Source organism: Gobio gobio (assembly GCF_949357685.1).
Source record: "Gobio gobio genome assembly, chromosome: 16".
In the NCBI taxonomy this organism is placed as follows: Eukaryota; Metazoa; Chordata; class Actinopteri; order Cypriniformes; family Gobionidae; genus Gobio; species Gobio gobio.
In genome coordinates, this window is record NC_137109.1 from 10,705,183 (window position 1) to 10,725,280 (window position 20,098).

Sequence of the window (20,098 nt, forward strand, 5' to 3'; positions counted from 1 at the left end):
TGCCTGGCCGTAAATCTCCCAAATGAGCTTCACCACCTCGGGGTGAAGTCTCCATTCCCCTGGCCTCAGCCCCTGTCTTGACAGGATGTCCGCTCCTATATTCTGGGCCCCCGGGATAAAGATTGCTCTCAAGGAGAGTAACTTCTCCAGAGACCACAGGAGGATCTGGTGCGCTAGCTTGCACAGTGGGCGCGAACGCAGACCCCCCTGACGATTTACATAGGAAACCACCGATGTGTTGTTCATACGGACCAACACATGATGGCCCCTCAGGTCCGGGAGGAAGAACTTCAAAGCATTGAAGACTGCCATCATCTCCAGGCAGTTGATGTGCCACGAAAGATGATGGTCCCCCCACAGACCCTGAGCTGAGCGGCCTTCCATTACCGCTCCCCAGCCCGTGAGAGAGGCATCTGTCGTCAGGGTGACTCGACGACATTGTGCCCCCAACACCGGACCCTGGCACAGGAACCAGGCTTTCTTCCATATGACCAAGGCGCGGAGACACCGCCGCGTGATCTTGATTATACGAAAAGGGTTCCCCCTCGGGAAAAAACCCCTGGTCCTGAGCCACCACTGTAAGGGCCTCATGTACAGCAGGCCAAAAGGAATCACGTTGGACGCCGCTGCCATTAACCCCAGCAACTTTTGAAACAGCTTGACAGTGAATGACTGGCCTAGTTTGACTCTCTTTACAGCTGACAGAATCGCAGCAATGCGCGTGGGTGAAAGCACTGCCCGCATTGCTACGGAATCTCAAACCACGCCTAGAAAAGTGGTCCTCTGTACTGGAGAAAGCACACTCTTCTTCGCGTTCAGCCTCAACCCCAACTTTTGAATATGCGCGAGGACGACATCTTGATGCAGAACCGCCATCTCCTGCGACTGTGCCAGAATCAGCCAGTCGTCTATATAGTTCAGAATGCGTATGCCCTGCAGCCTGAGCGGGGCCAGAGCTGCATCTACGCATTTCGTGAACGTGCGGGGTGAGAGAGCTAGACCAAATGGAAGAACCCGATACTGGTACGCTTTGCCCCCGAAAGCGAACCTCAGGAACTTCCTGTGTTGTGGAAGGATGGAGACATGGAAGTATGCGTCCTTCAGATCTATTGTGATAAACCAATCCTCGGATCTGATTTGTGTCACAATCTGACTTAGCGTCAGCATCTTGAATTTTAGTTTTCTGACTGTACAATTCAGACGACGAAGATCTAATATGGGGCGCAACCCTCCATCCTTTTTTGGAACTAAGAAGTACCGGCTGTAAAAACCAGACTCTCTGTTCTGTACAGGGACCTGTTCTATAGCCTCCTTTTTTAACAAGGTTTCTACTTCCTGTTCCATTATCAGAGCCTGCTCGGGACGTACTGATGTTACCAGCACTCCGTTGAAACGAGGTGGGTGGAACCCAAACTGAATTCTGTACCCCTTTTCTACCGTCTGAAGGACACATAGCGATATATTTGGTAGACGTTTCCATTCTGCCAGAAAATCTACTAAGGGAACCAGCCTCTCGAGGCTGGTCTCTGATATTTCCACTGCAACCATCTCGGTGGCCTGAAGATGGTTCTGGCAGCACCTAACCGATCTGGCTGCATTTCTAACCTCCTTGGAGGCTGCGAGTGTGACACCTTGTCCTGTGAACGCCGAGTCACGAGCTCGCTGGAAACCGCTGCGCCCCGAAGCACCAAGGGTGGCGGGGTTGGCAGAACGGTCCCCTGAGGGCAACGAAGTGGAGTGGGCACCGTATACTGAGGTGAACACCAATCCACCCCGCGGGGGGGCGCCCTCGGAGACCTGACGCTGCTGGCGTCAGGACCTCTTTTGGCCTGAAGCCTTCTTCGCCTGGAGCACGACCCTCAGGTCGGTCTTCGGCTTAGAAGACTGAGAGTGCCGACCTGGCCCACCGTATCTCTGAGGTGGAGAACGAGATGCGACACTCTCTTTTTGCTGCTGCCTGTACGAAGAGCTAGACGGCTGGGGCTGCTCACGCCCAGCAGCCCCAGAGGGTTGGTTTAAAAGCCTCCGCTTGCTTTTTATTCTCCTGAAATCTGTCGACGACTTCATTTACAGCGTCGCCGAACAGACCAGCGGGTTCAACTGGCGCATCAAGGAGAAAAGCCCTGTCTTTATCCTTGATTTCAGATAAATTGAGCCAAAGATGTCTCTCTGTCGCCACCAAGGCTGCCATAGAACGCCCAATAGCTCTAGCGGTCTCCTTGTATCTCTGTCTATACAATAAATAGACAGAGACAGTTTTCACACAGATCGCTTAGCTGAGGCAGAAAAGCTGAAGTGCGATCGGACCGGATGTATATTTATCCTTTCCTGGACGTGACGTCACCCGCCCGTGACGCTCACTCTTGCCATTGGCTGAGTTGACATACGTGCATCAGACGCTATCATGCTGTGGGCGTTCCCAAAGCTGTCCCGACTCCCTAGTGGACGCAGTGTGAAGTTCCCTCGAAAGGGAACAGTACTGGCTGCCATTTTCTTCAGCTGCATGCAGCATCTAAGTATAACACTGGACAAGCACCAAATGAGAGTACAATTGCTTTGGCGAGTATTATTGCTGGACAGTTGGTTATTTTATTGGGAAAATAATAAACACTCTCACTTTCTCTCCACCTTCATTCCGTTTTGTTTTTTAGGTTCCTTTGTTTTCCTCCTTTGTGCTTTAAGTACACGTATAAATCTAGGTGTGTGCGCTCATGCATGCACATACATGTTCCCAAGCACATATTCGCATGGAACATGCAGTGAATAAATGTTGTTTCTTGGGGCATTTGCTCTAAAGCCCCTCCTTCAAGGCAGGATTCAAGGTTAGCTTAAAAAAGGGGGAAAAACGGAATGGTGGGATCCTGTTTAAATAGAAGTTAATGTGAGAGATGGTTCAATATACTGAATAAACTGCTTTTGTGTGGAAACAGCTTGTCACATACTGTAATAAATTGACTGCCGGTTTGCTAATCTTCAGCATGTTTGGCGTAGCATTCTCAGTGCACTATATTTGGAATTTATTATAGAAAAATAGACAATGATACAGACTGTGAGGTTGCCATCTCCTCCTTTAATAAAAGATTGTTCTATGAATACTTTCAAAATGGCTGCTGTCTCTGCAGCACACACACACACACACACACACACACACACACACACACATGAACCTGCTCTTAGTCTTAACACACACACACACACACACACACACACAAGTGGAGATGAGTCACTGTTCTTCCTCCTCCTCCATGCTTTCACGTCAAGCCTTTCTCTATCATCAAGAAAATATCAAATTGCATCACTGAGCATTCATTTTCCAGTTGCCAAAAAAAAAGCCCTACATGGCTGAACATTTGCAACATTGCATCTCAACAAATAATGAACTACTAAACTACACACTCTTAGAAGAAAAGATTCTATATAGAATCGTAAAGGGTTCTGTCCGGAACTTCAAATAGAACATTTTAGGGGTTCCCAGCGTGGGATCGTTTTATGGATTGTGTTCATGATTACTTAATTAATTATTAATTATTGGTAATTATTTGTTAATATAGGGGGTGAGATTATCATGACAGAATATGCTAATCAATGACTTGAAGATAGTTAACCCCACATCAGCTACATTAAATTCATCACCTAACCATTCAGGAACATTGTGTTGCATTCTACATGTTGTCACTTCTTCTTGAGTCTCTCCATCATTGTCTGACTCCAGTTTGAACACAAAAGGCTGAACAGTTTCATTGCCTGTCATGTGGGACACACAAAAACTGCAAATTTTTGCTCACCTTCAAAAAGTGACAATTTTAACATGCTATAAAAAATGATCTGTGGGGTATTTTGAGCTAAAACTTCACATACACACTCTGGGGACATCAGAGACTGATTTTTTACATCTTGTAAAAAGGGGCAATCAACCACGGGTTCTTTTAAATTGAGTCAAGAACCCTGGAGTTTTCAGGAGAAGCTAGAATTCAAGCAAAACGCTGACTTGCAAAATAAATTAATTCTGACGTGACTAAATATTACCCAGAATGCCAATCAGTGCATAGACCACAGGGGAGATATGACCTAACAGCTAAGGACTCCAGAGACCATCTATAAATATGCCTAAAACATGGATACCATGAGAGACATGTTGTTCCCTGCAGCATGGTTTTAACCCAATTTAGTTTTAAGTTACACATTATAATATACATGCTGTGTAGGATTTTAGATTTTCTTACTTAGTATTTTTGTTTTGTTTTCCATTATAATATATATATATATATATATATATATATATATATATATATATAAATCTTAAATCAAGATACGTTGTTTTTTAAGACAGTATTTTATCAGAATTTAGTTGATTCATTTATCAAAAAAGTGCATTTATGCTTAAAAAAGGATATTTAAAAAATCTTCCAATGGGGTAACACACATAATCTAGTTTTCCCTTTGAATTTAAGTTTAATTTTACCCCACTGACAGATTTTTTTCTTCTTGTTTTAAACATATTCACTTAATTCTGATGACTTTTTTTAGAAAACCAGGTTTAGTATCTTAAGGCATTTTGCTTCTCAAGTAAATGTATCTATATTTAAGAATGTTTAAATATTTGTACTGGAAAACAAAAAACAAAACAAAAATACTGAGGAAGAAAATCTTTTTTTCTATATACAATCTGACATTAAATGTCTGGAATATAAGGCCTAAACCTTCTAAAAATAGTGCTCATATCCCTGACTCCACCCACATCCCACACACAGCTTTGCTTTCAGCCTAAGAGATTCCTCGTGGGCTTTATAGCACTCCAGCAATCACAAACTGTAGCTTTGAAACTGTGTCAGAATCATCCATGTTACAATCATCAAGCAATGCTTGGAATAGCATCTTATACTCTTTCTGCAGAATGTTTGTAAACAGGATGTAATTTTGACTATGCTCTCTCTATATATTCATTCAATATCTGGATGACCTATACAACAATTTTCATAATATGTAAAAAATGAGAGTACACTGCAAAAAAAGAAAAAAGAAAAGAAAAAGGATGCCACAATACAATGCACTTAAAGCTAAACTGTATTTTTTTCACTGCTAGGAGCTATAACCTCTTCAAAACAAGATTCAAGATTCAAGATTCAAGAGTTTTATTTGTCACATACACAGTTATATACACAATATACAACTGGCAGTGAAATGTAAACAGGTCCGCTCCATGGACAGTGCAAATAACAGTTACAAGAAATTAAAATAGAAATAGAATAAAATTAGAATAAAAAGTATTAACATAAGTAGAATTATAAATAAATCAAGTAAAAGATAAAAATAGGAAATAAGATAAATAAAAATATAAAAAATATGTGGATATGATAAGTGAGATAAACTGTAGACTTAAAAATAAGTGGTTAACATAAAATATATATATATGTATATATAAAGAAGTATAATGTGCTAGGTTTATTACAGGTTGTTACGCAGTAACAATAGGAAAGTAAAGTGCAGTGCAATTGCAGTATGTGGATGTTAATGTTAAAAAACCGTATGTTTATGCGTGTGCGGGGTGAAGTGAAGTCACGTGACTGAGTTCAGGAGTCTGATGGCCTGGGGGAAGAAACTCCTCCTGAGTCTTTCAGTCTTAGCCATCAGGCTACGGAAGCGCTTACCAGATGGCAGCAGGGTGAAGTGAGAGTTTGCAGGGTGATTAATGTCTCTGATGATTTTGGTAGCTCTACCTCTGCAGCGTTTGGTGTAGATGTCCTGCAGAGACGGGAGAGCTGAGCCTGAGATGCGCTCGGATAAGCGCACCACTCTTTGCAGGGCTTTGCAGTCGTGATTGTTTAGTAACAATACTAAAGGCATAGATTGATGGCGTAGTGAATGAGCGGAATCACGGAACTTGTCGTCATACAGATGGATCTAGTAATGTTTATGGGGAAATAATGTTTATGGATGAGTGAATGCATTCATATTTTTAACATGACTGTGGTATGAAGCAGGGTGCGATTACTAATAAGAGATCGATTTCAGCGCCACACGTGTGATTCCCGGGGGATATAAAGAAATGAGGACATACCAAACTACCCACAAGTGCTGAATTACTACTCATACAGGCGTTTATTTGACGAATTAAAATTGTGAGGAAATGCAATGCTCTTTCACTTGGTCTACACACTACTGTATGTAAATTGCATTTGAGTGTGTTATTCTGTGTGTTAGTTTGTTGGCTGTTTGAGACTAGCAGTAAGCTACATCAACATTAGATCATCATACTGATGATATTCTAATATTTCATCGTGTTGAGCTACATAACATTGATTCGCTTTATGTCAATTTGCTCACCGGTCTAATAAAGCACATGCAAGAACGGCATCTCTGTCAAGTTGAAGTTTGTTGCAAAGCTCTCGACATCTCGAAAACGCCACATCGATACTGGTCTTCTTTTGATTTCTCATTTTGTTACAAAGTCTGCTTGCCATGGTCCATAATGTTTGAACGGAACTACAACAGCGTGCCGCTAGACGTTACGCAGTTGTCCATGTCTGTTGCCATGGTTTCTATGGCAGTAAAAGCGGAAACCGAGGGTAGCGCTGATATGACGCCATTGACAGGCGACTCCCAGTTCCAGTTCCTTGGTTAAAAATCACAATTTTCTCAGGATTTACAAATAGTTGGAAACATTTGGGATATAGTAAGTACTCAAAATATATAACACTGGCGTGGTATTTGGATATTTTCCTGCAAAAATCTTACATATTGCACCTTTAAATGAACCGTATATAAATATACAGATCAAAATAGGTGTATATATAAATATACACCTATTTTGATCTGTATTCAAATGCAAAGAAAACAAAAACGTTTTTCTTAGATAATAACTGGGCGCCACTCACAGACTTCAACATGTCAACACTGTTTAAACAAAACTGTCATTATGTTTGTGCTGTGGAAGCTTCTGTCACCAAAACAAATTCCTCATAAGTGTAAACATACTTGCAATAAAGCTCTTTCTGATTCTTATTTTGACTCAATGTAACAGTATACTGACTTATATACTACATAAAATATGCAAATACTAGTAAATGAACAAAGACAGACATTATAATTATAGACCAAAGCATCCCATAATAATATTCACAGTAACACCATTTAAATTGAACACTTCTGAAACCGACATGACAGTTTCTATGACAATTAGGAGAGAGAGAATTTAGAAGATCAGCATTATAGATATTATAATTATAGACCAAAGCATCCCATAATAATATTCACAGTAACATCATTTAAATTGAACACTTCTGAAACCGACATGACAGTTTCTATGACAATTAGGAGAGAGAGAATTTAGAAGATCAGCAAAGACTTAAAGTCAAATATTATATAAGAGAGAGAGAGAGAGAGAGAGAGAGAGAGAGAGAGAGAGAGAGAGAGAGAGAGAGAGAGAGAGAGAGAGAGAGAGAGAGAGAGAGATACAGTTGAGGCCAGCTGCAGACTGAGATATAGAGGACAGAGCTACTTATAACCGCATGAACCAAAAGCAGAACTGATGTGACCCACTAAAACCACTGCAGAATGGACCTGACCTTCTCTCATACACATGCATTCACAGAACTGCCCGGCCTGCACATGATGCCTTTGTTGCCACGGTTTTGCTTTTTTCATGCTCAGGCTTTGTACACTTGTACACTTGTACATTTCCTTTTCTACTGTATGTTGCCTCAAAGCTAATCTGCATTCACTTGCCAGTTGATGTCACCTGCCGGGGAACTGTTAAAAACCACAAGAACATCCATCTCAGTCTCTGCCATCTTGCAGCTTGTATTTTAAACAGATATAAACAGACCTAAACAGATATTAAAATTACCTCTCTCACCCAGTTCTGCCACTGAGAAGGATTCTGCACTGAGAGTAAAATTCCAGCTCATCTGGCATCCTGGTTGATCTGTCAAAAATATGGTTCTGAAGTAATAATCATTTTACATTAAAAACTCCAAATATTAGTGCTTGAGACCGGTCAAGACCACAACTGCTGGGATATTACTATTGCTGGTGCATTGTCTGATTTATTTATTAACATCATTAATGTGATTGGATATAAAACGTAATGCTTCAGATGCAATCAATAACTTATTTCTAATTTGATTTATTTATTGTGTCAGTTCAGAAACGAATGAGGAATTGTGTCAAAAATGTCACCAAAATTGATAAAAATCAACAAATGCTCACAAAATTGAAATGCTCACAAACATTTTATTTATTTTTTTCAAACATTATACTTATGCATTTGTAATTTACCAATTCAGTTTCATCTTCTGTACCACCTCTGCAGTGCAAAGATGAATTTTGTTAATGATTTAATTTGATTGGTATAACAGCTCTCTATATAGTGTCATATTCTAATTATATTTATTGATTAAAAATAAGTAATTTCTCAGGCGGCAATGTGGATATTTATGAATTTAAGGAGTGCTGGTCTGGTCTTGGTCTTGTCTTGGTCTTGGATTAGATGGTCTTGACTACAACAATTCAAAATATACACCATCTAAAAGGTAAACATGGAATTCTGGTTCATTACTAAAGAAATTGTATCTGAATAGCTTTTCCAACACAGCCATGTCCAATTACCATATATATATATATATATATATATATATATATATATATATATATATATATATATATATATATATATATATATATATATATATATATATATATATATATATTATATATATATATATATATATATATATATATATATATATATATATATATATATATATATATATATATATATATATATATATATATATATATATCAACAGTTTAATAGGGGCATAGCGTGGGTTTTCTTGCTCCAAATGAATTGTTCACAATATGAACATTAGGAAGAAAACATGGAGCAGAGCAGAACTCATGACACCAAGGCCACACCAAACAGAATGTGCATCAAAAAGACAAATAAACAAACTGTGGAACTGTTCACTTTAAATATGTGTAAGGTCTCAAATACCTTTAAAAGGCGTTTTGTTTCCAAAGCAACTGGAATCAGTAAACAAAGAATGTGTTCTAGCTCTGCTGTTACCATAGCAACTGGGGTGGGCAAAAAAGAGAATTGACTGACAAAGATTTTTTTTACAAAATTTAACAATTTATGAAATTTAATATTGTGAAATTAATTCCAAGTATATTGTACAGCTTGGATGCCAAACCATTTATAAATCAGCATTTATTTGAAATCTGAGTGTTTGAAACAGAGATCGACTGAATAGACTTACACTGTTATAAAATCCAAGGTTTTTATTCACTGAAAAAAACATTTTCAAAAAGGGAATGCTGCAGAAATCTAATGAGATGCTGAGCATACCCTAGTGTGTGTGTGTGTGTCTGTGTGTGTGTGTCTGTGTGTGTGTGTATGTGTGTGTGTGTGTGTGTGTGTGTGTGTGTGTGTGTGTGTGTGTGTGTGTGTGTGTGTGTGTGTGTGTGTGTGTGTGTGTGTGTGTGTGTGTGTGTGTGTGTGTGTGTGTGTGTGTGTGTGTGTGTGTGTGTGTGTGTGTGTGTGTGTGTTTTTGCTAAGCCATACTCAATATTCTGCTGATCTCTGCAATATCTGACTGGACCTGCAGTTCAGTGTTCTCTGCACAGCAGGACTGTGGATTGCATCATCCACACATACAGCAATTAAAACCCTCACTCAACAGTCTATTTAAAAAGCATACTTAGACAAATCACTATATACTGTATTGTATTTGCATTGAGTTTTAATAATTGCGTTAGCGCACTTTCCGCAAGCAATTAGTAAATTTTAAAAACTCTTAGTTAGTACTACAGATCACTACTACTAGAGATCATCAAAAGTGCAAAATCACAAAGTATCCTTTTCACTACACAAAATAAGAGTTTCATCTATACACAAGTATCATTCACAGTAACTGCCTTTCATAATGCTGCTCTTACTATGAAAATTATGATTTGCATCTCTTCTCATTCAGTATAATACATTCGTCTATCATTTAATCCAACTGATCTTAATTGTTAATCAATTAATCATTTGGTACACCTAGAGATTTCTATAAATATTCATTCTATAGACATAGTTTTTATAGAATTGTTTGTCTGTGTGTGCACGCAATTTGTGAACATAGAGCCAGATTGAGTACAAGGGAGAGGAAACCGTCAATGACTGTATTAGATCAGATTGATCATATGCATCAGTAGAAGGGTGATAGATGGCATCAAATACAGCATTTTACATTACAGTATGCCATGTGATGCTGTAAACAGATTACTGTGGTAAAGACTGCCACATTACTCTAACTCACCCTTATAAAGTTCAACCACAGTATAGATTCAGTCGTATGGTACAGTGAGAACATTTACTGTATTGGCAGCAAACTCTGTTCTGGCACAAAACCTCATGGCTGTGTCATACTTCACACCTTTTGATAACACACTAGATTTATTATTACAAACATTATGTATTCAATTAAATAAATTAGGTAATGTACGTATGTGTATTTTCTAATCTGTAGCATCTGTAGCTTGTGTTGCTGTAGTTATTTCAGCAGCTAAGGTGATTTGAAACATACTGTATCTTGCATTGTTCGCTGTTGAATTAACTGATTGTTAAACATACTAAATTGAAAGAAGATCATACTGTTGTGGTTCAGTGATTAAACCAAATGTTCTTATTACATATCACAATGATCTTATGTTTTGAAACAACAATTACATAGAATGAAAATATGTACAACTAGAATGAAAGCACGAGATCAGGTTTTGAAAGGATGGTTAGCTGTTTTACAAGTGTGATCAGTTTGGAGTTCTGTACTAAGAGTTCTGAAAATGTCTGAGAACATCATACTTGTGAAAATAGTACCAAAGCGTATAAAAAAATGTAATAATTTACCAAATGTTTTCTCCAAAGCAAATTACACACGCAAGACATTTGACGAAGTCTACAATATTAATAGTGATACAAAGTAATGCAACAGGAAGTACTTTTTTGGATTGTATGTATGTGTGTGTATGTATGTGTATGCATGTATGTGTGTGTGTGTGCGCGCACGTGTGTGTGTGTGTGTGTGTGTGTGTGTGTGTGTGTGTGTGTGTGTGTGTGTGTGTGTGTGTGTGTGTGTGTGTGTGGATGGATGGATGGATTGAATAACAGACAGACAGACAGGTAGATAGACAGATAGACAGATATTAAATGACGCAAATTAAAAGAAAAAAACTCAAGATATAAGGGCGACTCAGGGAAGACAGCAAAGGAAAGATGTAAGCACTGTGGGTGGGGAAGCGCGTGTGTGTTCAGTATTGTGGAATAAGGCCAATCCTGTCTGCCTGATGGACTAAAATATGCTTGAGTAACAGCCTGAGGTGCTCAGCACATAAACACACACACTCTCAAAAAAAATCCAGTCATCTGAATGCTACCATCATAAGAGCAACCTCATTAATATGACATTTATTTACACAGAAACAGGCAGAGTACTGGCAATCCGATAAACCACAGACAAGCACGACAGCACAACCCATCCCGAGAGAACACGCAACCGAGACTGCCTCCCACAATCACACACATGACTCTGTGTGTGCTCTTCACAGGGGGCTGAATCTGTTGACACCATCTGCTGACTAAATTACAACATCGACTTCTCTATATACAGTATATCAATTTCATCTAAACCCAATTTTCTTCAAACTCAGCAAGCTGACCAACAAATCTATACCATGTTTTTCTCTCTGTCTCCATTTCCTTTTCATAGTTCCCAATGCAGTTCATTCTACTCCCATCTTCTCAGGGTAACGGGTGTATTGCTATGGATACCAGACAGAGAATGTGAATCAGAATGTTCAGTGTGATAGAATGTTTGTCATCACATCTGCAAAATGATTGTGACTGACAAAAGATAAACAACAGTAACAAATACAGTTGAAGGCGTGTGTGTGCATGTGTGCTCTTGTTTATGTGATTTATGAGGACACAAATGTGTATAATGACACAGGTATTACACTAGTATTACAACATAAACATGATTTTAAATATGGGGACATATAAAGTCCTCATATTTAAAATAGCTTAAAAACAAACTAAACAATGTTTTATTAAAAATGTAAAAAGGCAGAATGTTTCCTGTGATGGGTAGGTTTAGGGGTAGGGGTAGTGTAGGGGGATAGAATGTACAGTTTGTACAGTATAAAAACCATTACGCCTATGGAATGTCCTCACTTAGATAGCAAAACAAACCTGAGTGTGAGTGTGAGTGTGAGTGTGTGTGTGTGTGTGTGTGTGTGTGTGTGTGTGTGTGTGTGTGTGTGTGTGTGTGTGTGTGTGTGTGTGTGTGTGTGTGTGTGTGTGTGTGTGTGTGTGTGTGTGTGAGTGAGAGAGAGAGAGAGAGAGAGCGAGAGCGAGAGCGAGAGAGAGAGAGAGAGAGAGAGACTTTCTCCTTTACTTAGCACAATTAAAAACTTTGGAAAACATTCAAACTTGATTCCACATTCTTAAAATTGTCCGAAAAAGAATAAATGCAGTCGTGCATCTTTTACAGCAAAGCCTGTATTGGAGTTACTGATATTTGCTAATGTAAAACCAAGTAGAACAACTCCACTGGTCAGCACTAGACTTAGCCTAGTAGTATACTGACAACCGCTAACACCAAAACTGCATCATATAATGTATATACACATCACAAAAAAACAAACGCATACATGTGTTTAATCCCCGGGTTCTAAAACTCTCATAATGTCGTAATTTAGGTTCAGAGTCCTTCAGCCTTTTATGTTAGAGATCGGAATCTCTTTCAAGAAAAACTACTGCTGATGCTTATTTTGCATGGATCAAATTGTGTCTAGCAAGATGATGAGAGGATAGTAAGGTGGCCAAACATAAAAAATTTAAAAAAGCAATCACAGATCACAATTTTTGAGTAAATCTCCATTTTACCTCTCCAGAATCTCTCCTCCTGCGATCTGGTATCACTAGAGTATTCCTATTACTGCCTGGTGCTATAGTAGAGCCGATACTCATTCTGGGTCATATTGCGATACTTTGGCAATGTAAAACATTCTGTTTACCATAACAATTATGACTAAATTATAAATAAATCTGAATCTGAGATTCACTAATAATGTTCCATTTGAAACAACAGCCTGAGCAACTTCAGTACCATGGACAGCAATCAACATGTGTCTTAAAACTGTTTCCTACAACTAATACACAGATGTAGGAGTCATTCGCTTACCTCTCCAGAATCTCTCCTCCTGCGATCTGGTATCACTAGAGTATTCCTATTACTGCCTGGTGCTATAGTAGAGCCGATACTCATTCTGGGTCCAACTAACATGTACCGTTTGTCTCCAGATCTGTACTGGATGCTGTGACACAGAGTCCCGTCGTAATTTGCGTCCTGTAAATACTTGGACGAATAGTCTGTAGATTTGGAGCACTGCATTACAATCAACACGATGATGCTGATGACAAAAAGCACTGAAACCGAGCCCAAAGTGATGATCAGATAAAATGTCACGTCGTTCTCCTCCTCGTCTTTTACTGCGTTTGTAACATCAGAAGCTGCAAAAGCCTCTTTGGGCTCCACAACTTTGACAATCACAGTCGCTGTTGCTGAGAGTGAAACGTTCCCATTGTCTTTGACCAGTATGAGCAGTTTATGCTGGGCCTCGTCTGTTTCTGTGAATGAGCGAAGGGTCCTTATCTGTCCTGTATAGCGGTCCAAAGCAAAGAGACTGTGCTCACTAACTTCCTGCAGTGAAAACAATAACCAGCCGTTGTATCCTATATCTGCGTCATAGGCTCTGACTTTAGTCACCAAATGCCCTGCGTTCACATTCCGGGGAATCTCTTCCACACCCTCAGCAGAACCGTTAGCGCTGACTGGATATAAGATCACTGGAACGTTGTCGTTCTGATCCAGAATAAACACGTTCACTGTCACGTTACTGCTCAGAGACGGACTTCCAGAGTCTGTAGCAACAACTTGGAACTGGAACGTTTTAAGAGTTTCAAAGTCAAAGCTCTTAAGCGCATAAATCTCCCCATTTTCAGCATTAATATTAATGAAAGATGCATATTTGTTTTCATCTCCAGAGTCTCTCCAAATGTTGTAGTTCACAACAGCATTTTCATCTACATCACGATCAGAAGCAGACACAGAAAATAAAGATTTCCCTGGAATATTGTTTTCCACCACATAAAAAGCATAGGGTGAAAGAGAAAATGCCGGACTGTTGTCATTTACATCTGATACCTGTACAGTTATAGTTTTAACCGAAGACAGAGGTGGCTGCCCAGCATCTTTGGCTACTAACGTGATGTCATAGTGAGGTACAGTTTCTCTATCAAGAGCTGAGGCTGTAACTAGTGCGTAAATGTTATCTTGGGATGATGCCGTTAGCCTGAAAGGTATGTCTTCAGTAATGTAGCACAACACTTTCCCATTTACACCAGAGTCCAAATCACTGACGCTGATCAAAGCCACGGTGGTTCCAATTTTAGAGTCTTCACGCACTGCGCTTGAAAATGATGTCACTTCTATCTCAGGCACATTGTCATTCACATCAATAATTTTTATGGTTATACTCTTATCTGATGTGAAAGGAAAAGGTCCTTTGTCTGATGCTTGGATATCTATTTCAAAGTTATTCATCTCTTCGAAATCTATTAATCCTATCACAATCATTTCCCCAGTACTGGAGTTTAAATCAAAAAGTTGTATTATCCTATTGTCTATATCCTTTCCAAATGAATAAAACACTTCTCCATTTGGACCATCATCCATGTCAGTAGCATTGACCTGTATTACAGTTGTGCCCACAGGGACATTTTCTTGAAGCGTTACAGAGTAAACCTCCTGTGTGAAAACCGGCATATTGTCATTAACATCCAAAACGTCAACTATTATATCCATAGATCCAGACTTTGGGGGTCGCCCTCCATCGAGAGCAGTAAGATGCAGCTTGTGTCTTCGGCTGGTTTCTCTATCCAAAGGCTTTTGGAGAATTAAAAAGGGCATTTTTAGATCTTCTCCGCGATCTTTGACCTCTATGCGGAAATTATCATTATGACTGAGTTTATATTGCTGAACAGAGTTCATGCCGCCATCGGGATCCCGCGCTGCCTGTAATTGATACCGAGCTCCAGGCAGGGCAGATTCCCATATTTCCAAGCGTTTCTCTTTCTCCAGGAATGTCGGGGCATGATCATTGACGTCCACGATTTCAATCGACACGTAGTGAATCTCTAACGGGTTTTCTAGCGCAATTTTCAGGTTGATGATGCACGAGCTGCTTCGCTCGCAAACCACCTCGCGATCTATTTTCCCATTTACGCTTAAAATCCCGTCATTCTGATTTACCGTGAACAGCGAGTCGCCAGAGGCTGAAACGATTCGAAATCCTCTCTCCTTTAACGATCTGGGATCGAGACCTAAATCCTTCGCAAGGTTTCCGATCACAGTACCATCCTTTTGCTCCTCGGAAAGAGAATATCGTATTTGTGCGCATATTCCTCTCCAAAACAGCATTCCCAATGCCACGAGTGTAAATCTGAGGCGCCATGACGAACGCACCCTTTGTTGCATTTTGCAGGAAATTAAAACGGTGTTTAAAGATGTTCCACTCGCATAAGATTTGGACCCATAACAAAAGATAAGCACTGACCATAAAAGTCCTATTTTATGTTAGAGAATCCTTACGATATGAAGCCGGTAGCGCTTGGCGGGTGTGAAGGCGAAGTCCACAGCGATAATAACGAACTGATGGAGAGAGCGAATGAACGGCCAACAGACGATGCCACGCCAGGTCTGTATTTTTGGTGTGCACTGACACCGTGCGAATTTATTTTTCACTGCAAACGAACTAAACTGAGAAATAACAGAATAATAGACAGTTTAGCCAAAGTCGGAAAACATGTTTATCTCGCGAAATGGTTAAGTTTTTAAAAGAACATAATAGTTTTTTTTTTTAAAACATTTAATGAATGCATGTCTAATACAACAGATTTATGTCCAATGGCGTACAGAAATGATTTAAAACTAGTTACTGCCAAAGCTTGTAAACAAGTTTTATATTTCATGCCAATCAAAACAGCCCACATTTATGTAGACATAATCACAAAGGGCAATATCTGCAAACTAACCTGAGATCATTTAAATAAGCAATCAACTGCATTACAAAGTAGTTCATAAATAAACAAAGCAACTGCATGGCAGCACCAGTTGTCATTACATAATCTTTAACCTTATCCAACATGAAAATTGAACTCACATTCTAAAGTCATCTATTATGAGATGTTGAGTGTCAAAACATGATGTTTAAAAATAATAACCCTAACCATTCTCTGGTTAAAGTCTACTCTGATCATTATAAACAAATTAATCTCCAGTTATATATACTCCTTGCCAAAAAAAAAAAAAAAAAAAGAAAAATGGGCCACGGCCAAAATGGCTAAATACTAAGCTTTTATTTGTTTCAGCCACAAGTTATTGGTCAGAAAATTATCAAAATTTAAGCAAATGCACTACTTAAAAAGCCATTGCTGTCTCAGAAAAATATCAGACAGAATGAAGTTTTTGGCAGACTACAGGAAGTTTTATTCAAGGTGGTTCATATAAATCTAATAATAAACGCATCTCTACCACAGTGAAGCATGGAGGAAGAGGTGTCATTGTGTGGGGAGCCTTTTTAGCTGCTGGTATTGGTGAGTTGCTTCACTGTGCAAAGTCATTTAAAGACACAATATGTAATTTGTGTAGATGGTTGATGCCTTGATTTAGCAGAATCATGGGAGTTGTTGTCTTCACCTCTACAGCCAGTGGAATAGAATCCAACGGGACTCATATTCATGGATGAGCTAAAGATTTATTAGCGTTACTGTATGAAGCAGGGTGGGGCAGAAAGCCGCTGGAGCGATTGCTAATGAGAGACGAGCGCGACACACAGCTTTTATTATGCGTCAGACGACGCTTCCGCTTCTTCCGCTCATGTGTATGTGGGGTAGCGCTTTTTTATCATATAAGATACATTTCACTGTGTTGAAAGTTATGTTAATGCTACTCTGTGCGTTCGCTCGGCAGCTATATGAGACACTTGTTAGGCGAGCTACAAATGCAGAGTTGAACTGTACCTTGTTTATAAACCATCGTTGCTGAAATTCGGGGAACAAACAAACACTTGCACAACTCTGTTGCTGCTCCGGAAAAACATGATTGTCTTCCAATTAGGGGTGTCGCAATATACTGGTATTGACGATAACCGTGATATTCAACGCACAAAATATCGACATCGTGTTAATTTAGGGTGTGGCAATATACCGGTATTTGCGATAACCACAATATTTAAAATGAACAGGACTGGTATGATAACATGACGCGTAAATACTCCGGTGTCCGACTGAGCCGTGTTTTTTCCTCCCTCTCTATTACACACTGTTGCAGCCATAAAAACAGTTCAGCTTTGTTTGTAATGTCAAATTTGTTATATTTCGTTTCGTTTCTTTATTAAGTTAATTTAGAAAAAATGTTTGGGGCAATTTTCGTTAGTTAAATTAAAGTTTTAGTTTTTTTCCTAATGACCAAACACTTCAAGCATATCACAATGTAAGTTTGTTTACTATCACCACCACAGTAAAAACGCATTTTTGACAAGCTGAGGCAGGCGCACGCAACGGCGCCTGCAAACGAAACGGGCTACACAATCTAAACTAAGAAAATAAAAACATGCATTGTCTTACCTTATACCTCTCCGTAAAATGAATATAAATCCAATCTTCAATTCCCACTCTATAGGCTATGCAAATTCAGTTCACGACAACGAAAGCAACAGATATGAGTTGTAGGCTATTTTATTTATCGGCTCATTTCAAGATCAAAGGCCGTAATAGGAAAACGAGCGACCTAAGCACTGGTAAGAGCATTTAGTCACATTCGTTTTAATGGAGATTATTGTGTTTTTGAGCATCTGATTCTGAGCCTTTGGGCTACTTTCAGTTTCACTGGCGGTCGTTTGCGTCTTTTCTTGCATCTTCTTGTAGTCCCCTCAGCACTCGGTGCGCGCAGCGCGTGGTGGGAGCGGTGGATCATCTGAGTGATCGGATTTAAATCCGCTTCGAAATAATTTCGGAAGACATTTACTCCTGATCTCTTCACAATATGATAGATATATGATCAGAGAAAACGAATGAAGTGAGCAGGGGTAAAAAGGCCATAACTTTTGCAGCTCCGCTGAAGGAACGCGACGGTCAGAGTCACCAGTCAGCCAGTCGACGATCGCGGTCTCATAGTTTATTTTAATTAATGAATAATGTCTATTCTTGTATTTGTATTTGCAATCTAGTCATGGCCAATAACATTTACGTTAATATTTATTCATCATCATACTGTTGAACTTGACAATATTTTCTCTCTTATTTCATAGGGAGCTTCAAAGACAATGTATCAGTAACAGAGTATTACCCTGTTTATCATTATCCAATTATGTTTGTTGGGTAAAAAATAAAACTAAATAAACAAAGTAAAAACTAATTGGTAACACTATACAATAAGGTTCTTTAATTAACATTAGTTACATTAGTTAACATGAACTAATAATGAACTGCACTTATTAATCTTTGTTAATTTCAACATTTACTAATGCATTATTAAAATCTTGCTAAAATGCACTGTGAACTAACATGAACAAACCATGAACAGCTCTATATTAACTTACATTAACAAAGAAAATTAACTAATGCTGAACAGCTGTTGTTCATGGTTAGTTCGTTAACTAATGCATTAACTAATGTCAACTAATACAACCTTATTGTAAAGTGTTACCAATTCATTTGATAACTTTCTCCCCCAAGGTTCTATAGATATCGCGATATATCGATATCGTGATTTTTTTTGGCCACAATAACCGTGGTGTGAAAAATCTGATATCGTGACAGCCCTACTTCCAATGAAAACCAAAAACACACATCTTTGGTGACATTGTTGATTTCGTGAAGTCCTGTGACTGCAGCGCAGCTGGCTTCCCTAAAGTGTTTGCTCTCTCGCTCTAGTCGCGCGTGCGCCCTTCCGGGAGAAGAGCCTGTATGGCCCGTACAAGGACATTCCGCCCCATCTAACGTCACATTTACCCATACTCGAAAAAAACTTTCCGAAACCTATGAGAAACATGAGATTGACTGAAAATGGGTGTTTCACCCCGCCTTTAATGCTACTCTGTGTGTTTGCTCTGCGGCTACTATGAGTCACTTGTTGCACACTACAGTGAACTAGATTGATATTAGGCATGGTAAAACATGGTACGCGTGGTAAATCAAGAAAAACAAGATTTAAACAATAAGACTAACTGTGTTGAGCTGTATAACAATGATTCGTTTCTCTGGATTTAAATATTCGTGGAAAAATTTGGGATAATGTAAGTACACAAGTCAACAAAATAGCATTGTTCTACTGGTTTTTTGATATTTTAAAGCAAAAATCTTACATATTGTGCCTTTAATAATTTGGAGTACAGGGGACTATATCAGAATGGCTCGCTTCCCACAATTGAAAAGTTGTTATCTAAAGAGGAATGGTCAGATACCACAAAAAAGTCATAACAGAAACTCATCTAACTCTCCAACATAACTGAACATTAAATATTAGCAAGTATTTTCTTTATTCAGTAACACTTTATTTCAACATTGACTCTTCTGATCCTGTCCGATACAAAGTGCTATAAGACCCAGAAATCCACTGTTTCAGTTAATGTCAACAACAAAATGATTCAAGTAGTTCTAACATGAAGGGATATTATAACTATTTTTCTCAACATATAATATATATCATCCTCCTGAAGTTTAGTTGTATTATTGTCCAACAGAACAACTTAGTTCACCATCTATCGGGCATCCAAAAGATGATAGTTTTTTTTCTAAAGTGCACATATATTCTTAACACAAACAACACTGCAAGAAAGACATACAACCTTAAAGTTTCTTACCTCTCCAGAATCTCTCCTCCTGCGATCTGGTATCACTAGAGTATTCCTATTACTGCCTGGTGCTATAGTAGAGCCGATACTCATTCTGGGTCATATTGCGATGCTTTGGCAATGTAAAACATTCTGTTTA

At 39.0% G+C, this 20,098-nt stretch overlaps 3 protein-coding genes across 4 annotated transcripts in view; all 3 read right to left on the minus strand.

Moving 5' to 3' along the window:
• The window catches only part of LOC307140227 (protocadherin alpha-C2-like), a gene marked incomplete at its 5' end in the record, with an annotated part of 201,324 nt that overhangs the window by 112,136 nt on the left and 69,090 nt on the right, over positions 1-20,098 (minus strand). The window lies entirely within an intron of this gene.
• The window catches only part of LOC307139494 (protocadherin-16-like), a gene marked incomplete at both ends in the record, with an annotated part of 82,044 nt that overhangs the window by 26,299 nt on the left and 35,647 nt on the right, over positions 1-20,098 (minus strand). The window contains one exon of the mRNA XM_079838493.1: positions 13,227-13,391. Coding sequence (XP_079694619.1) covers positions 13,227-13,391 — 165 coding nt within the window. The remainder of the gene's footprint in view (positions 1-13,226; positions 13,392-20,098) is intronic.
• The window catches only part of LOC307139495 (protocadherin Fat 4-like), a gene marked incomplete at both ends in the record, with an annotated part of 53,678 nt that overhangs the window by 26,175 nt on the left and 7,405 nt on the right, over positions 1-20,098 (minus strand). Inside the window, one exon of the mRNA XM_079838494.1 lies at positions 13,227-15,470. Within this exon, the coding sequence (XP_079694620.1) occupies positions 13,227-15,470 (2,244 nt within the window). The remainder of the gene's footprint in view (positions 1-13,226; positions 15,471-20,098) is intronic.